The 24,468-nt window shown below is 38.6% G+C and overlaps 1 protein-coding gene across 10 annotated transcripts in view; it reads left to right on the top strand.

Moving 5' to 3' along the window:
- Positions 1-24,468, top strand: part of mast4.S (microtubule associated serine/threonine kinase family member 4 S homeolog) — a 332,602-nt gene that overhangs the window by 206,947 nt on the left and 101,187 nt on the right. For 8 of the 10 annotated variants that reach the window (XM_041580528.1, XM_041580529.1, XM_041580530.1 and 5 more), the window contains one exon: positions 24,368-24,456. In XM_041580528.1, coding sequence (XP_041436462.1) covers positions 24,368-24,456 — 89 coding nt within the window. Of the gene's footprint in view, positions 1-2,179; positions 2,609-24,367; positions 24,457-24,468 lie in introns of those variants that run through there. The other 2 variants (XM_041580534.1, XM_018244471.2) reach the window with 2 other exon arrangements.

Below are 24,468 nucleotides of genomic sequence, written 5' to 3'. Positions count from 1 at the left end.
ATAAAAATATAGGAAGGCGGGTATTTTTTTCCAGGAAAGGTGGCAACCCTAGTTAGGGCCCCTAAAACTAATTTGCTATGGGGCCTAGTAACATCCAGTTTACACCACTGCTTGCAACAGCTTCTCAGTCAAATGTCCAGTTACTTTGGGTCGCTTTAAAACTAGGGGACTAATTCTAAAAAGCGTTGCCATTTCTAAACCATTCACCCGATTTGAATGTGAATACCCCAAGTAAAAACTGCCCTTTCAGCCTAGTTCTTTTTGTCATGTGAAATATTTTTTTGTAAAAAAGCTAAAATAACAAATCACTTCATCAAAGTCGAAATATTTATGCCACAATATAAGTGTGCTGGTAGGCATTTCTGCTCAATAGACAGGATAGCTGCCAGCCTTCTAGAGATTCCGAAATTAACCTGTAGGTGGTAGAGTGAGTTTTAGTTTTAAAGGGGTTGTTCACCTTCCAAACACTTTTTTTCAGTTCAATTGTTTTCAGATTGTTCCCCAGATATAAAGACTTTTTTCAATTACTTCCATCTTTTGTTTTTTGCCATTTTTCCAAAATCTAAGTTTAGAATGGAATGTTCGTGTCTCTGGTGTTTGAGTCCGGCAGCTCAGTAATTCAGGTGCAGACTCTAAACGGTTACAATTTTGCAACATTTAGTTGATCCATTTCTCAGCAGCATCTCTGGAGTATTAGTAACTATTGTATCAATTTTAACAGCTGCCTATAATGAATCCCATTGGTTCAGCTCTGCAGCTATAAAGATAAGAAATCTATCAACTAAATGTATCAATTTAGAACAGTTTAGAGAGTCGGCGACCCCACCTCCAAGAGCTGCTTTAGAAGGTAAATTAGATTTACACTTCAATTTTAGAAGAACGGTCACAGCAAGTAATTGAAAACAGTCTTTATTTCTGGTGAATATGGTTGCCACCTTTTCTGGAAAAAAATACTGGCCTTCCTATATATTTATCTTTTTTCCCCTATTAATAACATTGGGATCTACCATAATTTTTATCTCCCAGGTGGCAACCTTACTGGTGAACTGGCTGAAAACAACTAAACTGGGAAAAAAAGGTTGAAAGGTGAACAATCCCTGAATATACACGTATGGGATCTGTTATCTGGAAACCCGTTATTACAGAAAACCCATCTCCCATAGACTTCATTTTATCCAAATAATCCAAATTTTAGAATACAATATCCTTTTTCTCTGTAATAATAAAACAGTACCTTGTACTTGATCCAAACTAAGATATAATTAATATTATTGGAAGCCAAATCAGCCTATTAGGTTTATTTAATATTTATATGATTTTCTAGTAGACTTATGGTATGAAGATCCATATTATGGAAAGATCCCTTATCTGGAAAACCTCAGGTCCCAAGCATTCTGGACAACAGGTCCCATACCTGTGTGTGTATGTATGTGTGTATATATATATATATATATATATATATATATATATATATATATATATATATATATATATATATATATATATATATATATATATATATAAAGGAAAAAAGAGTTCTTCCAATTTGATCAAACAGAATAAAACCACACATGCAAGTATATTAACTGTTATCTGTTTGATGATATTTTTCCTAAAGAAAATGTTATCATTCCAATGGGTTACGTCACCCTAGCAATGCCTGGTAACTCGGATTTCCGTTTCCAATTGGCTTTTTTGTGTGGTCAGCGTGTTGCTGCGCGGTATCATTCCCCTCCAACATATCCTTTTCTCACTGTTTGCTGTGATATCTATGCCCAAGTACACAAACACTTAAACCTTTAAGTCTTTTTTTTCGACTCTCCCTTCCCCCTCATTACCTGAGCTCTGGGTTTCTAATACTGGAGACCTGATCAAAGGGTAACCAGGAAAACTCGTGCAACAGAACAAAAAAAGTGACTTGGCTACTAATTTCCAAGTGTACGTCTATTTTTTTCTGCTTAATAATTAGCTGTTTTTATTTCATTTTAGCAATATATCCATTTACCTGTAGATTTTTTTTTAAATATACAATATTATGTTAAATGGGGGGGGGGAATGCAGGCACGGCAAAGGTCTGCTGAAAGCAATCTCCTCCTCTGGTTACAAGAGCACGTCACTCCCCCATGGGAATGTGTGAATGGTAGCTGCCAAACATATGACAGTCTACCTTAGACTGACTCACATACAGAGCAAGGCTGTGCTGTGCTGTGCAGCACTCAGCTCTGCTATTGTAATTGTGTTCATTTGACTACGCCTTATAAACAGACGCTTAGGATACAACTCTGACAACCTTCATAGAACTCTCTTGGATAAACAAACAGACTTTTTCTCTTGGTTATTTTCCATTTGAATTTTATCTTTATAAAGCCAAGCACAGAACTGCAAGGGACTCTTCCTCGCCAGTCTCTTCCCATGCAGCACAATGCTGGTCTTATACAGAGCTTTGGCACTTTTTTCCCCCTTGTATTATGGGCTGGTGCTTCTTCTGAACTAAAGGGCTCAACTCGAAGTCGCCTTCCAACATGTCAGATTCCAATTTCTGGACAGTGCTGTCTAATTTTACGCTGCCTCACTTAAGAAATAGGAATCGACTCCGTCGGACGCAGAGGTAACATAAAAGCTCCCCGGGATTTTCTCACTTTATTCCACTTCGTTATAACAATGGCTATTCTGCTTTCTATAGAAATTGTAGCCTGTGTCGTCTCTTTAACATTAAATATGTATATATTTGCATTTTAATTGTCCATGTTGGCTGGGAAACGGTTGTTTTTCCTAAATGTTATGTAGAAAGTATTTGGTTACTTTAATATTATATTTTGCTTAAACCTGTATGTGTGCTCATAAATTAATATGTGAAGGTTACATTTCAGTGAATAACTAGTTGCCTTACTCTCTCTGATTCCTTTTCTTCTCATTTTGCTTGTTTTTTTTCTTTTTTTAACTGTCTAAGAGGGTGCCTGGTAGAGCAGTCCATATGGAAAGGGATATAAACAAACCTCTGTATGGGTTCTCACTGCCGCTGCTGCTAGGATTTCCTTAGTTTTAGCCCTAGGATAAGGTTCTGTGAAAGTGGGAGCCCCTAAATATATCACACAATAAATTGTAGTGCTTCCCGTGGAGGCTGTATCTAGTTCTGTGTAATCTCTTTCTGTGTGTTTTTGTATCAATACACAAGTTGCATTATATAAAGATAAAGGTAAGGGGTACCATTCCCATTGGATACATTTTCACTTTTTGTTAGAGTCCTACATCTCCTCTTGGCTTTTCTGTTGATAGGGATAAGGTAACGTTGATCAAGCACACTTTGTCCTTGTTTCCTTTATATTGTCGGCTTGGCTTCTGCCCAGCGTTACCCAGAGTGAAAGTTTCACCTTTTAAAGCGACATTGTTCCCAGAAGCAAATGCAATGCCCTCATCGGTAACACTTGTGGGTTATTCTTGTGCTTTTTTAAGTGAAGTGTATATTCACCTTCTTTTTCAATGATATATTAATGTCCAGGGAAGATCAACATGCTATATATATTATACATACCTTATATAACACATATATTGTCAGTACATGTTCTGCTGCATGTGCAGCTGCCAACCTAGTGAATATATAACCAAGATTAAAATACATTGTATATCAGTTATGTGGCCCCATGAGACTAGGGCCACAGTTGCGACAGACGTAAGCCAATGTGACCCTGTCTAAAGCTTCTGTGCTATAATTAAGTGAGAGTCAATGGCACACTCACAGTGAGGGAAGCTGGGGGTTATCAGATGAGGCACCGTGCCATCATTGTTGACATCATGGGAAGGCTAAATCTCACGGTGCAAGAACTCAGCCTCACATCCCCAAAGGATCAGCAGCAGTACTAACAATACAGTGTTCCTAACAACATTTACTCACACTGGGGCAATAACAGCTGCACACACTACTCCAGTTGAATCTAGATTTAGTGCAACTTTGTGAATTGTATTGCATTCCCCTTAATGTGTCTTAACTACCCCCCTTAACTACCCACAATATGGCACAATTACACTTAGGGGCAGATTTTTCAAAGGTCGAGGTGAATTTTTGAAGTTAAAAACGTCGAATTTCGAGCTATTTTTTGTGTACTAGGGAATAGTCCAAATTTGATTCGAATTTGAAAAAACGTTGAAATTCGAATATCGAAATTTATCATGTAACCTCTCTTTAAAACTTCGACCATTCACCATCTTAAACCTGCCAAAGTGCTGTTTTAGCCTATGGGGGACCTCCTAGTATCTATTTGGAGTCAGTTGGTGGACTTTGAGAAATCAAAGTTTTTCGGGGGGAAAACTTTGAATACGATCGAATGCGATATTCCTTCGATCGTACACAGGGCAGCCGACAGGGGAGAGAGTTGTAGGGGGCCCCAAGGGTAAGGGGGGCCCGGCCACACCACGCTTACTTGATTAGCCGGGCCCCCCATCTTTCTGAGAGTTGCTGACTTCGGGAAGGCATGGACGTTTAAGGGGCCCTGGCCACCAATTTTCTCATAATGTGGGGGGGGGCCTGGCCACCAATTGTTTTTTTCTCATGTGCGGTCCTAGCCACCAATATTTTTTAATGGGGGGGCCCTGGACACAAATGTTTTTATGAGGGGCCCTGACCACCAATATCTTTTTATTTTTTATTAACATGTGGAAACCCTAGCCACCAATATTTTTTTGTTTTTTTTACTGTGTGGTGGGGGCGGACCTGTGGGATGGGGAGGGCGGACCTGTAGGTGGGGGTTGCGGTGGGTGCAGCCCAGGAAATTTTGTCGTATGGGGCCCTGCGATTTCTGATGATGGTCCTGAACGTACGATTAGAATTCGGCCGAATACAGACCTCTTCGACCCAAAAAAAACGTCAACTTCACTTCGGTTGGTCTTTTTGAAATCAAATTTCGAAGTTTTATATCAATTCGAAATTCGACCCTTAATAAATATGCCCCTTATTGTTTTGTCACTTGCACAGTTAGATTTAAAGGGCCGTTATAAAATAGAAAGTTCCTGAATTGTATTGTTGCCTTTATAAAGGGAATACCGCAATTGGCAGAGCCCAAACAACTGGCTTTATCTTTGCTACTGGAGTGCCCAAGGACACACTCCCTATGCGATGCCGCACACTATTCCAACACTGGATAACACAACACTGAGGATAGAAAAATTAGACCCACTCGGTTTATTGTGACAGTAAAGGAGTAATAGAATGGTAGAATGTAAATCCTTTGTTCTCTGTTAAGTCTTAATTACTAAAAGTAACAATCCACTCCTTCTATACAGAACACACACACACACCTCTTATACCATGTACAGATTTTTCACTATAAAGTTTACGCACAACAGAGTTCAGTCCACTGCGCTACTCTGCACGGGGTGGTCTGTGTAACTTTCTGTGACAATTTTTAAAATAGTGGACTGTGCAGGGAGGAAGCAGGGAGGGGGTGAATGTGGGCTCTTTTTAGGAGGGGGTTTAGTTCTCCTTTAAACCCACTGGCCATTGACTGGCCTAGAAGTATAGAGCTCCCCCCAAGGAAGTCGTCATAACTTTTGTGGAATACTGTAAATACATCGCAACACATCAGGATTAAGAGCCTATATACATGTATATTGATTTTCTTGCACCTACAATAGTAATTATCTGTATTCTTTAATATTATAACTTTTAAGTTCTCTGAATACTTTATTTATTTTGTAGCATTTTTTTGTTTGTTTTATGGTCATATTCTGTATTTGGACACTCCCAAAACCTTCCAATCATGTTTTATTTGCCAAAACTATTTGTGTTTGTTATAAAAAAAAAAAAAAGGCATAACCTGTGTTTATATCATCATCTCTTATAATGGTGGTGTCACATGACTCATTGGTAAACCCCCTGTTGTAAAATATGAAGATAATTAATGACGTCACATGAATCTGACTCAGTGCCCCAGAATTCATCTCTCCAAAGGCCAAGATTCCAGTTCCCGGAATGCCTTGCATGCTGCCTTGTTGTATTGTTTCAATAGTCTGCAAAAATGCAGTGAAAATAGCAGACCCTGTTTTAATAGCAGTTATATTTTCAAGCCATTGAAATGTTGAAAAAATGATTGGAAAGATGGTTAGCATTTTCAATAGCCAAAATGTTATTGGTGTGCTTGTATCCCCTTTAACAACGCTATTTTGACCGTTCTGTGTGAGTTAGGTTTGGGTGGTACTTGTGGGTCAGACAGATTTGCCCCAAAAAATGGACCACCTCTTTACATGTGGGTCTTCATTACCTACAATAACATACAGAACTTCTAACTGGGCTTCCAATCAGAATAGGTATGGGATCCATTATCCGGAAACCCCTTATCCAGAAAGTTCCAGAATATGGAAAGGCTGTCTTCCATAGAGTGCATTTTATCCAAATAATCCACATTTTTAAAAATGATTCCCTTTTTCTCTTTAATAATAAAGCAGTACCTTCTACTTGAACCAAACTAAGATATAATTAATCCTTGTTGGAAGCAAAACCAGCCTATTGGGTTTATTTAATGTTTACATGATTTTCTGGTGGACTTAAGGTATGAAGATCCAAATTACAGAAAGATCTGTTATCCGGAAAGCACCAGGTCCCGAGCATTCTAGGTAACAGGTCCCATACCTGTATTTTGCCCAAATGAATTAGATGCAATGCCCCCTTTTGCCCACAATTGTGGTGGAAAGAATGCTGCTTTCTGGCTAAAAGCATGGCACTGGAATCAATCTCTGTATCTGTAAAAACATTTTGTGGTCTTTCCTCCACTCATGACCTCCAACACCTATAAAACATGTGCCCCTTTATTACCTGGCCCTCTCCCCAGTTGGAGGTTGTGTTTGATATGCTTTTGCTGCAGGCCATAAAACTGAAGTTTCATCTAGTAGGGGACTCACTGGTTAGAATTGCTGCCCTTTATGTTCAGCTCCATCCTGAGCATTATCTGTAAGGAATTTGTACATTCTCCCTGTGCTGGCATGGGTTTTCCATGGGTACTGACCTGTAAAATTGCCCATAATGTATGGGAATGTAATAGGGACCTTAGATTGTAATCTCCACTAAGGCGAACCATACCTCCGAACATTTTGAAAATAAAAAGAGGGACAAAAAAGTTACTTCGCGTAGCATGGCGAATTTTTTTTGACTACGCCCATTTTTTGGCCACACCCCCTAATTACCATGTTCATTTTACAAAATTTGGCAGGGGAATTGCCCTTTAAGCTGTGAGTCTAACTTTTCCCAAGGGACCTGTTATCTTATATTGTTACAATTACTTTTTTGCTTATCTCGAAATTGTTACAAAAGTATCTTATCTGGTTAGAAAGTTTGTTTATTTTTCTCGCTGTTCAGTCAAGAGAAAAACTGGACTTTCCAGTACAAACGAGGGACTGCGGGTTGAGCTGTCAAAAGAGGGAAACACAAGGAAAAGGAGAAGTGTGCAATATTCACACCTTGTTCTGCTTGGGCTTTGTTGTTTTAGATAATTGGATTAATCATAGATACTGTTTGTCGCTGTGGGGAGCTCTAATCTTATCATTTAATTAAAGCTTGGACTCCCAAAAAAAAAAATCTTTCCAGTCTTACTTATCCCAAGGCTTTTGGGTCAATGCTGGCTGCCGTTGAGTTGACCTGAAAAATACTAATGCCGAAATCTGATTTTTACATCAAATCTCTTAATCAACAATTACTTTTTCCTTGGTGTGTAATCCTATGAGATAAGCGCTGACTCTTACTGTGGGTGAGAGGGGAGAATTTTTTTTTGTTTTTTTTTATCATCTTTTAACCCAGTGGTTGTATGAAGTCACATGGAGAGAAAAGCAAGTTTGAGGCAAGGGCAGATAAATCTTTAATGTACATTTACGACCCTTGCTATTGCTGTATCTCTTTATAGTTTTTCAATTTCTTCTGTGGCTTACTAACAAAACAAATATTACAAATAAAATGTCACCTGTTTGGGACCTGCTATCCAGAATAACAGGTCCCAATTGATCTTTCACCTTTACTTTGGATCTATATACCTTAAATCTGCTAAAAAATCATTTAAACAAAAAAGATTTGCTTCCAATAAGGATTAATTATATCTTCGTTGGGATCAAGTACAAGCTACTGTTTTATTATTACAGAGAAAAAGGAAATCATTTTTAAAAATGTGAATTACAGGTATGGGATACATTATCCGTACACCTGCTATCCAGAAAGCTCACAATTACGGAAAGGCCATCTCCCATAGACCCCATTTTATCCAAATAATCCAAATATTAAAACACGTTTTCCCTTTTCTTTGTGATAATAAAACAGTACCTTGTACCTGATCCCAACTAAGATATAATTAATCCTTATTGGAGGCAAAATCAGACCAAATCACTTATTGGAAACCCAAGCAAGTCTATTGTTTGAAAAAGAAGAAGACCAGCTCCTGGTAGGAAGTGAGTTTGTAGAATGATAACTTTGCAAGCCCCAGTCATTCTGCCCCTTAAAGGATAAGTAAACCTTTAAAATAAGAGAATGTAAAATTGATGAGGGGGCTATTCTAAGCACTTTTGCGATGTACATTCACTATTTATTTCGTTTTTATTCCAGGATATTAAAGGATACATGTACTGTTAATATGAATGAATTTTGTTACAACAGCGCACCTGCTGGTCATTTTCTGACCAGTCTGACCGACCAAGTTGTCAGCAGAAAGAAAGAGGCTGCTCTGATTTTCTTCTGCTTAGTAAAGATTTGAGAAAGGTTTCTAATTTTATTCCTAAGCAGAAGAACATCAGAGCAGCCTCTTTCTTTCTCCTGACAACTCCCTTGACTACTTGGTGGTCAGACTGGTGGGAAACTGACCAGCAGGTGGCGCTGTTGTAATAAAATTCACTCATGTTAACAGTACATGTATCCCTTAATATCTTGGAATTAAAGAAAAATAATGAATGTACATGTCAAATGTTCTTAGAATAGCCCCCTCATTAATTTAACATTCACTTATTTAAAAGGTTTACTTATCCTTTAATAAATGAAGTTTTTGCCAGTGTTTGATAAATGTGTCTGCAACAGAGAAGAGGCAGCAGTGTTGCACAAAACTTTCCATCCTAGAGCGTTCTGTACATGAGATCTTATATCTGCCTGCTCATTTTTCCCAGAGACACTCCCTACGAGACTGCAATAGAGGGAGTTTGTTTATGCTCTACTATCTCTTCAAACCATGATTCCATTTCCTCAATAGAAGCTTCAGCCTTTCGATTGGGCTTGAAAAGGCAGGCGCAGACAGCCCACAGAGTAGCCATAGCAAGTCTTTACTAGGCTGGATAGAAGTGCCTGTGAGTAATTAAACATGTAATGGCAATATGAACAGCTTTCAACAAACCTTGTCAAAACAGATTTTCAACATATCTCTGAATGCTCCTTATGTGCCCTGACTGACGGGATGTTTTGTCGTCTGCACTCTTACAGGTGGGCAACAAAACATAGAAAGTTGCATTCCTGCTGGCATTAATGTAAATCTTGAGAGGTAAAATATATACATTGGGGTATATTTATCAAAGAGTGAAGTAATAGAGATCACTAGAGTGAAATTCCGCCACTCTCTATTCATTTCTATGGGATTTTTAAAAGAGTATTTATCAATGGGTAAAGTTCACCATTTGATAAAAAATCCCATAGAAATGAATGGAGGGAGGCGGTATTCACGCTAGTGGACTGTGGCGATCTCTAACTTCATTCTTAGATAAGTATAACCCATTGGGTAGTAGCCTGGCGCGACAGCCGCATATGGGACCTGTTATCCAGAATGCTCAGGGCCTGGAGTTTTCCTGATAAGAGGTCTTTTTGTAAATTGGATCTTGCACAGTCCTATCTAAACTTAATTGTAGTAATTGTTAAAAAAAAAAAAGAAATGTGGCTGCTGGTGGCTCCCAGTGATGAATGTGGAAGGTCACCTAATGAGCCAGAATAGCTGCAGAAATCCCATCTCCACATTCATATTTATTTTGACCCTTTCAGATGACCAAATGAGCCAATGCCGAGTTTTCCGGTTAATGGATGTTTCCATAATTTGGATCTCCATACCTTAACTCTGTTAAAAAAAAAAAAAAAAAAAAGGTTTAAAGTGAAAAATTAGAATTTTCGTTTTTTTTACAGGAAAAGCTGTCAAATTCAACTAGGGAATTATTAAAATTTATTGAAGTTTTTTAAAAAAATTTCAATTTGTTTTTTTGAGATTTATCATACACTGGCCCTTTAAGAACTCGAATTCGACTATTCGCCACCTTAAACCTGCCGAATTGCTGTTTTAGCCTATGGAAGACGTCCTGGGATCAATTTGGAGTTGTTTGCAGCCTTCCTGACATTTGAGTTTTTTTCTGAGAATTGAATTTGATTCGAATTCGACTCTAGCTTGGGAATCACTTTGAAAAATGTGATATTTTTAATACATTTTGATTGGTTGGATTTCGAGTTTATGGGAGGTTTAAATAACTCCCATGAACTCGAAATTCAACCCTTGAAAAAGCTGCCCCTAAATAAACCCAATTGGATTGTGTTGCTTCCAATAAGGATTAATTATATCTTAGTTGGGATCAAGTACAAGCTACTGGTTTATCGATACAGAGAAAAAGGAAAATCATTTTTAAACATTTGAGTGATTTGATTGATATGAAGTTTATGGGAGATGTCCTTCCTGTAATTCAGAGCATTTTGGATAACGAGTTTGCAGATAATAGATCCCATACATGCACTCCATTACACAGATATGTATTCTTGAATAAAACTGTAATATATGGGGGTTAGTTGTGAAGTTATGCTCTTAATTTTCCAAGAATATAACAGCAACAAATCCAGTACAGTAATCCAGTTGAGTGAGACCAGGGGTCCCTATCCTTTTTTACCCATGAGCCACATTTAAATCTAAAAAAAATTTGGAGAGCAACATAATCATACAATAAGTCTCCAGGGGTGCAAAATATGGGCTGTAATTGTCTATTGGTAGCCCATATGTGGACTGGCAGCCTAAAGAAGGCTCTGTTTTGCAGTACACATGTTTTTTATGAAACTAAATATTGCCTTCTAGCCTGGAATTCAAAAATAAGCACCTGCTATAAGGCCATTGAGAGCAACATCTGAGGGATTGGAGAGCAACATGTTGCATACGAGCCACTGGTTGGGGATCACTGAGTTAGACCATAGGTATACTGTATATGTTGCTATAATGGTCTGCCTGTGAAACAGAGGAACCCCATGATATGCTCAAGATAAACACTAATTCATTTTCTCTGCCACTATAACGCTTTAGATCGGGGGTCCCCAACATTTTTTACCTGTGAAAAACATTCAGATGTAAACTTGCCTCCAAGCCAGGAACTGAGAAATAAGCACCTGCTTTGAGGCCACTGGGAGAAAAATCCAAGGGGATGGGGAACAACATGTTCCTCGTGAGCCACTGGTTGGGTATCACTGCTTTAGATTATATTAGGTCTTATTATATAAAGAGGAATTGCTCCATTCCTTTTTTTTTTTGTAGTAGTAGTGTGCAGCCACTGCTAGTTGCCATATTTCAGTAGAATTCCACGTGGAAATCAATGCATTGTGCAGCATAATACTGAGCTGACCTCTAATCACACATGGGGACGGAGTATGTTACAGCTGCCATTTCTCCCTATGCTTTATGTTTACATTACGACATGTAAGAGCCTCTTTGACTACAGAGCGAGTTCCCTTCCACTGATGTGGGAATATCTGACTTGTTTATTGTGTGTTTCCTGTTGTCTGCCACTGTCTATTGCCAATATTTTTTTCACAAACAATACGTACTGTTACACATACTTCCAGGAATGTTATGAAACTTCTTATTCTGACAGCAACAGCACCTTCATTGTTCTCTTGTTATGGTTCAGCCAAGCCGTTTTCCTTACCGTGGTTTATTGCCCAAACAGGATGCCGTAATCTTAGATGGCTAAAAAGAACTGAAAGTAAAGTGCAGACGCCAACCCTAGAGCAACCTCAGCCAGTTCAGTTTGTTTCAGATATTTCACCAGAAATAGACTTTTTCCAATTACTTTCTATTTTCTATATGTGACTGTTTTTATAATATTGAAGTGTAGTTGTTGTCTTTGTCCCTGCTTAGCAGAATACCTGAGTTTCATGATAGGGGTGATTCACCTTTAAGTTAACTTTAAATATGTTATATCAGGGGTCCCCAAACACTGGGCCGCGGACAGTCCTGAACTGGGCTGCCAAGCCTAGCCCGCAATTAATGCCGGCTTGCCGAATTGGACGTGCATATGCCGCTGGCCCCCCTGACCCCCTCCCGATCCCCCCTCCCCACAGTCCTTGCAACATTTTTTTCCTTTACACTGGTCCCTGGGCCAAAAAAGGTTGAGGACTGCTGTGTTATCGAATGGTCAATTCTAAGCAACTTTTCAGCTGATTTTCATTATCTGTTTTTTTTTTTATAGTTTTTTAATTATTTGCCTTCTTCTTCTGACTATTTCCAGCTTTCAAATAGGGGTCACTGACCCCATCTAAAAAACAAATGCTCTTTAAGGCTATACATGGATTACTTCTACTTTGTATTATTCATGTTTCTATTCAGGCCCTCTTTTATTACTATTCAGTCTCATTCACATAAAGGGTAAGTTGGACCCTAGTAACCAGATTGCTAAACTTGGAAACTGGAGAGCTGCTGGATAAAAAGCTAAATAACTCAAAAACCCCAAATAATAAAAAATGAAAACCAACTGCAAACTGTCTCCGAATATCTCTCTCTACATCATACTAAAAGTTAACTCAAAGGTAAACAACCCCTTTAAAGGCAGCTGTTAGAATTGATACAATAGTTGCTGATATTCCGCAGATACTGCTGAGAAATGTATCAACTAATTGTATCAACTAAATCTAGTAAATTGTAACAGTTCAGGTGCTTCTGGTTTACTAAACTGCCAAACTGAGACACTAGAGACAGGGACATTAAACTCTAAAATTACTTTTGGGAAAGAACATTTAGGAAATTTTTGGGCAGTGATGTGGTCCCACCACCCCTTGTAGTAATAGTAGTAGCTCAACAAGGCCTCACTGGTTAGGAGGTTATCACTTCTTTTTCATAATGTAGCTGGTGTAAATATTAATATATCATTAACAGGGCCAGAATACTCACAGTCTAGACTTAAGTAATGGGGAGTTACCCATTTATGTGAGTGACACCATTGTTCTCTATTTAAAAGGAAAGATTTAGCAAATCGTGAATTGAATCGAAGCCTCCCGTCTCCGTATAGTGAGGCCGGTGCTGAGACTGGCAGACTTAAATGCTAAAGGCTTGGCCGGTGTCCAGTGGAATTGCCGGCTGCTTTCTCACTCAACCAGTCTGAGGAGCCTTCCTTCAGCGATTGTTAAACACTCCAGGAAAACCGTCACTGCCCATTGTTCATTCTGAATCTCTGAGCAAAAGGGCAATTCTTTTGATCGCACAGAGATTGTCCTGTTTATTAATGACTTGTTTTCTCTAGTAGAAAGAAATTATCCCTGTCTCGCCCTGTTCCCCTCTATGGATATTTCATTGTTTTTTTAAAATCATTTGCAGTTTGATTACTCATTAATGTGGGTTAATCCGTGCCTGTATGAAGGGAAGGCTTGTTTAAAAAGCTTATTGCACCCACTGGGTGATTACCCAACCATAATATGGATTACAGGTATGGGGCATGTTATCCAGAATGCTTGGGACCTGGGGTTTTCTGGATTCCATAATCCTTTAGAATCTAGGTCTCCTAGCAGTTTGATTTAAATTCTTATCTAACAGCATGAGAAGTCGGGAAAGCGTTAATGAACTGACACATGTATCAGTGCAAGTACATGTGCTCATTTGTCTCCTTTGCTTTGAACAGTCCGACACTTTGTGCTTCAGTGGGTGCCAGTACTGGGCCATGCTCAGCAGCTGCACGTGTCTGCGCTATATTATGCACAGCCGAAGAGAGATAGAGAGAGCGTTTTTGTGAGCACAAAATAAACTGTTAAATAGGAAAAAGATTGGTATTGCTAGCGATGCACTATCCTAAAAAGATCCTTATTATATTATTGATAAATCGGCCCCTGTGCTTTTGTTCCTTTCCTGCTGTCTGTGCTACTTTCTAGCATGACACACTCAGAAGTTTTATTGCAAATGAGATAAGTGAAAGGAAAGTCCCCTTTATTAGCAGAGACTAAATACGTTTGTTGCATGCTGGACTTTGTGTTTTATGTCCAGTGTTAGTCAGCTTGTTTATTTATTTTTTTTGCTTTCTGGATAGAGATCAGTGGCGTAAAAAGAGTGCACCGGGCTCCCCTGCACAGGGGCCGGCGCACTCCGATCCCCATCCCCCCGCCCACTTCCTGTCCCACCCACATCCCGCCTCCTCCCCACCCACATCCCACCGACTCTGCCCATGCTCTACCCCGACTCCGTCTACATCCCGTCTCAACTTTGGTCCCCTTCCTCACCGTCTAGGGAGGAGGGGGTTTTCTTATTAGCTATAGAGAAAGCAGACCCCACAGTCCCGGCCCCCTGTTCCCCTGGCCCCACTGTGACTGCGGGGTCTGCTTCCTCTATAGTTACGCCACTGCTAGAGTGTCAGTAAAGGAAAAGCTATCAAACAAGCGACCAGTTTATTTTCCATACAAACAGACTTACAGAACTACTTGCTTAGCCAAGTCACTTTAACCATTGGGTCAGACTGTACCATTCCAAACTTCTAGGCCAACAGTTGGATCATGTATGGGTTGTTGGACTATGTTACCAATATATGAACAATCTCAGATCAGATATTAGCTAGGAAGGCAACTGTTTGGTCCTTCACACAGGCCAAATAGCTTCTGACTGAGTCAAGAGAGGCCCTTGGGATTGGGGCAAAAAGTAAAAAATAACTGCTCTTTGTGCCTTTAGTCTTAGCCAGACTGTTGTATTCTTTAGCCAGTGGGTGTGGGATGAGTCAGTGTGTCATACTATGGCTGGATCCCGAACCTGTGAGTAGGCTTGGGCGAATTTGACCTGTTTTGTTTTGGCAAAAATTTGAAATTTGAAAAAATTAAAGTCTATGGGCGTCAAAAATGTATTTAACTTGAAGAATGGAGTGTTAATTTTATTCTGCTCTTATTAGTGGCACTTACACTGGCATTGACTTATTTAAGTGCCAAAGCTGGGTATCATATTGATACTGTGTGATTGACTGGAATGTAGTAAATGCAGAATCACAGCATCAAGCCCAACATTTGAGATGCTCTCCCTCTGCTCTGGACCGAAACATCTCTTATCAGCTCCTTTGCTTCCTCGCTGCTGGATTTAAAGCGGACCCGTCACCCAAAAAAAATATTCAAAATCCTATTTATCACATTAGTCAAGCAAAATTAACTTTTATTACACTATATGAATTATTTGAATATTGTTTTCCTTTGTGGACACTGTTATTAAGAAAAGCCTTGTATCATCTCAGAATCTTGTTTGTGCACCAGAATGGGGGACCCGATGTCCATCCCCATGTCCTGGTTACACAATTAAATGGTGAAGAGAACGGGGGAATGTGGGGAGAGCAGTGACATCTAGGAAGTGCTGAATGGAAAGTGAAAGTAATTGTCTGCCCCGCCTCTATGCCTAAGGCATAGAGGAGGGGCAGACAATATTTGATTGACAGCTGAGATATTTAAATGAGCTTACAACAGTAATGAATGCTTTAATAAAAAATAAAAATTAGATTTCATGTTTAATTTGAAAAGGACTTTTATTATACAGATTTTTGTGTCAAGGTGACAGGTCCACTTTAAGCTAAAGCAGGGCTACACATTAACAGGGAAGTTGGGTGGGAAACTTCACTTAGTTTCTCATGTCTTTACACAGCCGACAGCAACTGGTTACTTATTGCTAAGGAGCAGATATGCTCAAATAATTAAAATTTCTGTTTTCTCTGTTATAATAACGCAAGTTCTTTGTCGTCCTAACAAATATATTATTAGGGGTCCGTTTACTAAAGTGCGGTAAATCTGACTTTAAGTTTCCGCATGCTATCGCTGAGAATATTTTTACGCCAGAATATTCGCAGCGACTAAGTTTACTAAACAGCGATGCGCTCAGAAGTCATTGCGATCACTTGCGGTAACTACGTTAAGGAACCAGCTTACGTTAGCGGTAATTTTAGCGAGTTGCGAATTTTCTGGCGAAAAATTACGTTTTTGCGAATATTTATGCTATAAAATAGTCTTGTTTTATGGCGGTTATTATGGCAATTTTTACTGTGACATTTAAGGCCAGAAATGCATCTTCAAAACTTATAAACTTTATTGACTGATGATTATACCATCCAACAACATCACCAGAGTAATACCAATCAAACATGTTTGCATCATATAAACTCTTCTGCCAATAGAATCATAGGAAATGATACCAGTCAATCTCTTTGCTTCATAGAAATGCACAGTTTAATGTAGCCAATCCCAATGAAACCAAAAAGTGTAGAGGCTGACGAATCCTTGGACTGTGATGCCACTGCCAATAATACGACTCTGAGCTGAAACTGCTGCTGTTGCACCAGATAGAAGCAGAAGCCAAAACATCCTGTCAGCAATAGCTACAGATCTCTCTCCTGTCAGCAAAGAATGATGGGTAAAAAAAAACATTATTATGGGATATTTCCTGCCCCTTGAGAATTTTCTGGCAGAAAAAATACTTTTACGCCACTTCATATGTGGCGGTAAAAGTTTGCGAATATTCTGGCGTTAATTTTGTCTTTAGCACATTTCGCTGTTTAGTAAACCATGCGTTAATGTGTACGTAGCGTTATTTTCAGCAAATGCGATAACTGGCGAACAATTATTCTTGCGCAAGAAAATTCGCAAATTTATATTTACCGCAGGTTAGTAAACTGGCGATAACATATTTGGCGAAAATTTTGTCTATATATTGTGCGAATATTTTTAACGCACTTTAGTAAACGGACCCCTTAATCCTTATTAGAGACAAAACAATCCTTCTGGTTCAATTTAATGTTTGAAGTATTTTCTAGTAGAGCAGTTACACCAAAAAATGAAAGTGTTTTAAAGTAATGAAAATATCATGTACTGTTGCTCTGCACTGGTATAACTGATGTGTTTGCTTCAGAAACACAACTATACAACATATAAACAAGCTGTTATGTAGCCATGGGGGCAGCAATTCAAGCACAAGATACACAGTAGATAACAGATACGTTCTGAAGAATCCCATTGTATACTACAGAGCTTATCTGTTATCGGCTGTGTATCATTTACCTTTTCTCCTTTTTCAACTTTGAATGGCTGCCCCCATGGCTACACAGCAGCTTGTTTATATAAAGTATAGTAGACTTTCTGAAGCAAAAAGACTAGTTGTTCTAATGTGAGGCAACAGGACATTTTATTTTCATTACTTTAAGACACTTTCGGGGGAATGTAATAAAAATCGCTTATGGAAAAACTATTCGCAATGCGAAAAGTTATGCCTTTGCGCGAACAAATTTTGCTTTGTGCGAATTTAATATAGCTTTTGCGTACCCGGAAACTGTTTAGCGACCACTTCCGACAGTGAAAGGCCGTTTGCGAATTTTATAGTTTGCGCCAATGCGCAGTCAATGTAATAAAACTTTTTACTGAAAAAGTCGTTATGTTTGCTCCAAAAGATTACGACACCTTAAAGCACTTCTTATGACTGCGCAATTAAAATTCGCAATGCGCAATAAAAATTCGCAATGCAATAACAGTTTAAGGAACAATATTACATTGCGAGATGTGGATATTTAGTCTTATTGGTGCGAATTGTTTTGCTCTTTGCGACTTTTATTACATTCCCCTGTTTAATTTTTTGGTGTTCCGTTAAGGAATTCATATTACAGAAAGATCACTTATCCGGAAAACCCCAGATCCCAAACATTCTGGATAACAGGTTTTGTACATCTATGTATTTATAAAATCAGACCTTATTTGTTTGTGAAAACATGAGGCTTCTTGACTGACAAGTGTGTTGGAAAGTGAACAGTAATAAATTGAAAGGAATGGCTAATAATCCTGCAACATTTTCATTAAGCATGCACTCTACTGGAAATAAGAGCGCTGTCAGAGCTACTAAAGAAGATCCAGCTGGAATTAAATGGGATGTTGTCCATACATATTTTTTGATCTTATTTCATTCAGCACTACCAAAAGATTTAAATATGCCCACTGGATTTATTTTATTCATCTCACTAATGTGGCTGCTTTGGAACATATTACAGCTATGGGATCCGTTCTCCAAAAAGCTACAGCAGGAGGATCTCCCATAGACTCCATTATATAGTGAATAAAGTACCCCCTCTTGTAAAATATAAGGATATTATAAGTTACAGAGGAGTTTCATGACCATTTTATACAGGTCATGGAACTCCGAGGTAACTTCTAATATCCTCATATTTTTCAACTGGGGGTACTTTATTTATTATAATACACAAGTTTCAGTGAGTCATGTGACAGAAATGACATCAGAACTCACCGTTTATAACTGATGACATCAGAACTCACCGTTTATAAGGATATAATTTACAGGATATTTATGGCTTTTGTGTATTATAAGCAAATAATTATCATTTTTAAAAATGATTTCCTTTTTCCTCATAATAATTTAACAGTACCTTGTACTTGATAAGTTGAATTAATGTGTACATTTTTAGCAGACTTAATGTATGTGTCCAAATTAAGGAAAGATTCCATATCCAGAAAACCTAAGATTTCAAGCATTATTGGTCCCATATCAAGTTCCGGATACCTTATCTGGAGTCCCGTTATGTTTCTAAGTGAGCACCATGGAACGTTCTTCTAACTGCTTTTCCTTTGCTCTGGGTGTTGCACTCTAAACCGAAAACCTGAACTTTAAGCAAAAACACAACCTACTGTCCACATATTGGCCTGTGTTCATTGAAGAATGAAGAAGTGGAAGAAGAGGATTGCTCCATGGTGCTCTCTCAGAAGATCCCCCACCCAGTTACTTATGCGGAAACCCATTATGTTTCTAAGTGACCACCATGGAGCGTTCTTCTTCCTGCTTCTCGCCTGCTTTTTCCTTTTTTTTGGGAATATTTTGATTCCCAGTCCAGACATGGGCCCCAGGTCCCAAGAATTGCAGATAATTTATCCCACACCTGTACAGATAAAGGAGCAGTTGCATCCAAGCCTTGATTCTTCTTATATGCAAAATACAACCCCATATACTCACTTCATTAACCCATTATATGGGGAATTAACATACATAGAAATTTAGTTGTTTGTCCAGCTTGGGTTAAGGATTTACCTTGATTTCCAGCCTTCTAGAATAAAAATTTGCAGTAGATAAATTACTTTTATTAAATTAATCCATGCGTAAAGAGGAGCACCAGCTAAGATTATGTGTCACGTTTGAAAATAATGACTAATATAACAGGCCAGTCGGGTTTGAAAAAAGAAAATTAGGGGGCAAATTTACTAAAGGGTGAAGTGACTAACGCTGGCGACAATTCCAGCGTTACCGCTTTCAGGCACTTCGCCGATTTACTAACGGGTGCAGGTGTAACTTTGCTAGCAAAAGAGAGCGGTCATTCGCACTCTATTGCCAGGCGAATTTTCTCTCTGGCGAATGGATGTTACTCCGCAAATTCACTAAGATGCGGATTTTACTGAACGTTACTTCTTTCACCAGACTTGCCTTCACCAGCTCAGACCAGGAGAAGTGCATTGGAGTGCATAGATCTTCCTCAATCTACTTGCATCATATTTTTAGTGGGAAAAATTTCCAAAGTCCCAGAAAAACGCTGGCGTCTTTTCCTTTTTTCAGTGTGATAGCCTGCAAAAGTCCTTAAATTTTTTTTGGGTAACCAGGTTCCCTGATAGATTTTTCTAACATATGGAACATTAACTATACAGTGGGCTCATGTGTAGGGCAATATAAAAACTCTATTGTCTTTATTACGGTTCCCTGGACTTGTGTAATGTATTTGCTGCAACATATATATCCATTCAACTTTATAATTTCCTGCCATTTGCAAATTAGCCTGAGCGAAGACCTCTAACGAAGTTGCGCTAGGCATAATTGAATGCTATTGCATCTTCGCTTTGATTGCCAAAGTAACGCTAGCGAAAGTTCTGCAGCGTTTGGTGCCCTGTACGCACTTCACATTCTAGTAAATTAGCTTTGTCTGACCGAATTTTCGCCTGTCGAAAAGTTGCTACGGCTGCAAAGCCGTCGATAGCGAATTTTCGCCGCTTAGTAAATTTACCCCTAGGAGTGAAAATGAGAGAAGACCAGCTTTTAATCTCTCCTTGCTGGCAAGCCCATATGCTTTGTGAGGACTCACTTTGTGACCAATTCTGCTCGGCATAACTAATTTCTGCGTACTGTTCTCCCTTTTCCGTCGGAGTCTTGGCCGCGCTATCTGTCTTCCTTGAAAGTGACACTATCAATTATGAAGTGTGTCATGTAAAATACACAAACAACAGTTGGGCGTTAAGAGAAATGTGTGTCTTGTTATCTTTGCAGACAAATGGAAGGCATAATTATATGCTCCCTTACAGTTAATCGGTTCAGTAAAACGGTTTCAGAGGGAACTATCATTATTTACCTTTTTCCCGAGCTTTAAAAAGTGTTGTTTGCAGTTAATTGCTTCCACTGTTGGAAATGTATTGTTTCTCATCAGGGTTCTTTTATCTGACATAATTGGCTTGTTTGGGACTATATTGTACAATAATAATGAAAACCAGATACATATATTAAGACAAAGTGCTTATTGATGTTGCTTAATCTTTTATTCCTTGATTAAAATTAGGGATGCACCGAATCCAGGATTCGGTTCGGGATTCGGCCGGGATTCGGCCTTTTTCAGCAGGATTCGGATTCGGCCAAATCCTTCTGTCTGACAGGACCGAATCTGAATCCTAATTTGCATATGTAAATTAGGGACAGGGAGGGAAAGATGGTGACTTTTGTCACAAAACAAGGAAGTAAAAAGTGTTTTCCCCTTCCCACCTCTAATTTACATATGCAAATTCGGATTCGTATCGGTATTCGGCCGAATCTTTCACGAAGGATTCGGGGGTTTGGCCGAATCCAAAATAGTGGATTCGGTGCATCCCCAATTTAAAATCAAGATACTGTACCATTCTTTACAGTATATACTGTAATAAAATTAGCTATAAAATCTATTACTAGGAGCAGATTTATCAAGGGTCGAATTTCAAATTTGAAAAACTTCGAAATTCGAATTCAAAAAGACCAACAGAAATTCGAATAGTATGAATCGAAGTAATAGCGCATTCAAATCATACGATTCAAAGTTTTTCCCCAAAAAACCTTCGATTTTTCAAAGTCCACCAGTTGACTCCAAATGTGTTCTAGGATGTCCTCTATAGGCTAAAACAGGTTTTAAATGGTGCATGGTCGAAGTTCAATTTTTAAAGAGACAGTACATGATACATTTCAAAACGCAATTTTTTTTCAAATACACAAAAATTAGCTCAATTCAAATTTTTTTATTTCAATTTTCACTTCAACCTTTGATAAAGTTGCCCCTTAAACATAAAATACATCTTGCAAGTCTTTTAGGGCGAGACACAGACTAATCTCCCCGAACTGCCTCCCGCTGGCTAGAATCTAAATCGCTGGTGGGATGGCACTCTGGAGCGCTTTGTTTTCTGAAGTCGCCCGAAATTTTCTTCTAAAGAAAAAAAGACATTTGTTATTTGTCAAAAAGATCGATCACATTTACTCACTTTACAAATGTTCTTTGCTCTAAAGAAACACATTACATTCCCCCATTTGTTTTCATTCACATCGGCACAATGTCAGCCAATAGTGGGATGTTCCATCCATGCAAATTATACGATCTCTTGATACGAAACACAGATGTGCAGTGTTTTGCAACAATTAGATTCTTAATTACCCTTTATTACATTGTTCCCTGCACTGCATTTCATTTGATGGACAGTATTTTAATTACTGTTATGTTATAAATTAACTCTAAGGTATAAGTCATCTTTATGGTCCATCAGGGAATACATCTTTGTCAGATGTTGACATGTTTTTATTATCTTTTATATAGCGCCAACATCTTCTGCTGTGCTGTACAGAGATGATTATTCACTTCTTTCCCAGTGGAGCTTACAATCTAATGACTCCTGTCACATTCTCACAGGCGCACACTGGGGTGGGGTTCATTAGGAGGCAATTAACCTAATATGTTGCAGGAGGAAAACGGGGTACCGGAGTGACATTATTCTATTAAAGATGTGTTCTAATGACATTGGATCACCTCTGTATAAGAGAGACTTTCTTTAAGGATAGATTATAACATATTTGCAAACAGGCATAGTATGTCCTGTAATAAATATTGGCCTAAGCAATCATAAAAGATTGGACCGAATACTGAACCGAATCCAAACCAAAAAAGAAGGGTTAAAGAGAAAAATTTTTACTTCCTTGTTTGTGTGACGAAAAGTCACATGATTTTAAGGATTCAGCTCAGCCAGGCACTTGGATTCGGCCAAACCTTGAACCATATCCTGGATTCTGTGCATCCTTAATTCCTTGGCCATAACCTTCTTTGATGGTGCCCATACATGTTCTATTATCATTTGTCGGTCTGGATATTCTTGATCATATTTACAAAACATGGACTTGTGGCAGCAGCCCCTGATCTCTAAGGTCACTACAACCATAAAAATGTGGGGTTGCTCTCTGTGGGATCATGTGACAACCTGACTTCCTAAGTGAACTGGGTTAGGATTTTCTGGTCTCCGTAGCACTGAAAGCTGGGCAAATTGGGAAGAAAGGTGCCAACTCCACTAAAGTGTTAGTTCACCTTTAAAGGGTACTGGCATGGAAAAAAATGATTTATTCAAAACGCATCAGTTAATAGTGCTGCTCCAGCAGAATTCTGCAATGAAATCTGTTTCTCAAAAGAGCAAACAGATTTTTTTTATATTTAATTTTGAAATCTGACATGGGGCTATACATATTGTCGGTTTCCCAGCTGCCCCAGTCATGTGACTGATAAACTTCAGTCAATCGTTACTGCTGTACTGCAAGTTGGAGTGATATCACCCCTCCCTTTCTTTAAACTAGAAGCCCATCAGCAGAACAATGGGAAGGTAACCAGATAGCAGCTCCTTAACAACAGATAACAGCTGCCTGGCAGATATAAGAACAGCACTCTATAGTAAAATCCAGGTCCCACTGCGGCACATTCAGTTACATTGAGTAGGAGAAACAACAGCCTGCCAGAAAGCAGTTCCGTCCTGAAGTGCTGGCTCTTTCTGAAAGCACATGATCAGGCAAAATGACCTGAGATGGTGCCTTTACACGAATATTACAACTAAAAAAAATACTTGCTGGTTCAGGAATTAAATTTTATATTATAGAGTCAATTATTTGCACTGTAAACAGTGTAATTTAGAAATAGAAACTATACCATAAAAATCATGTCAGAATACCTTTAAGTTAACTTTTAGTATATTGTAGAATGGGCAATTCTAAGAAACTTTTCAGTTGGTCTTTATTTTTTATAGTTTAATATTTGCCTTTTTCTTTCTGACCCCAACTAAAAAACAAATGCTATTTAAGGCCACAAATGTATTGTTATTGCTACTTTTTATTTCTCATCTTTCTATTCAGGCCTCTCCTATTCATATTCCAGTCTTTAATTCATATCAATGCTTGGGTACACTGGAGCCGAGATACCAGATTGCTGAAACTGCAAAGTGGAGAGCTGCTGAATGAAAAGCCAAATAACTTAAAAACCACATAATAAAACCCAATTGCTAATTTTCTCAGAATATCACCTTCCATATCATACTAAAAGTTCTTTTAAAGTTGAACAACGCCTTTAATCTTATCTCTGAGGTTGCCATAACAGTAATTTCACAGCGGTGTTCGAATCCTATTATTGTATACAAATAAGCTGATTAATATATATTTATTTTGTTTTTTTAATCAGTGCACAGTATGTCCTTGTACTCAGCCGAGCATGCATTGGAAAATATGTTATATGTAAATTCTCTTTATAATTTGCATGTGTTTACTAATTATAGAGGCTTGGAATGGTATGGGGGTTTCCTGAAGGATATATTTTAGCATTTTTTTTTGCATATGGTCACATTTCCATGCTATCGCTGCTGGAAATTCATGGCTCGACTGATTTTCAGCCATGGTGCCAGTTTCTACAGGGCAAAGTATGCAGCAATCCAGATTCCCAATATCTTTTAGTAAATTGGGGCTGCTGTACTTCCAAAAATAGGCTGTTCGCTAAAAATGAAATACCAGGAATATAAATAGAAAGATTGAAATGCTGTTGTACGAGTCAATGTGCCATTTTTACAATAAGTGCATTAACACAATGTTCTTTCTCTTCTTTTGCACAGTTGTCGGACAAGCAACAGGAAGAGCTTAATTGGCAGCAACCAGTCTCCTGCCCTTCCTCGGCCTCACTCTCCTCTCTCTGCTCATACAGGTAGGAAAGTAT

This window comes from Xenopus laevis, chromosome 1S, assembly GCF_017654675.1.
Source record: "Xenopus laevis strain J_2021 chromosome 1S, Xenopus_laevis_v10.1, whole genome shotgun sequence".
Taxonomy (NCBI): Eukaryota; Metazoa; Chordata; class Amphibia; order Anura; family Pipidae; genus Xenopus; species Xenopus laevis.
Note: the sequence above shows the minus strand (reverse complement) of the source record. Positions and strands in the feature narration are given on the sequence as shown.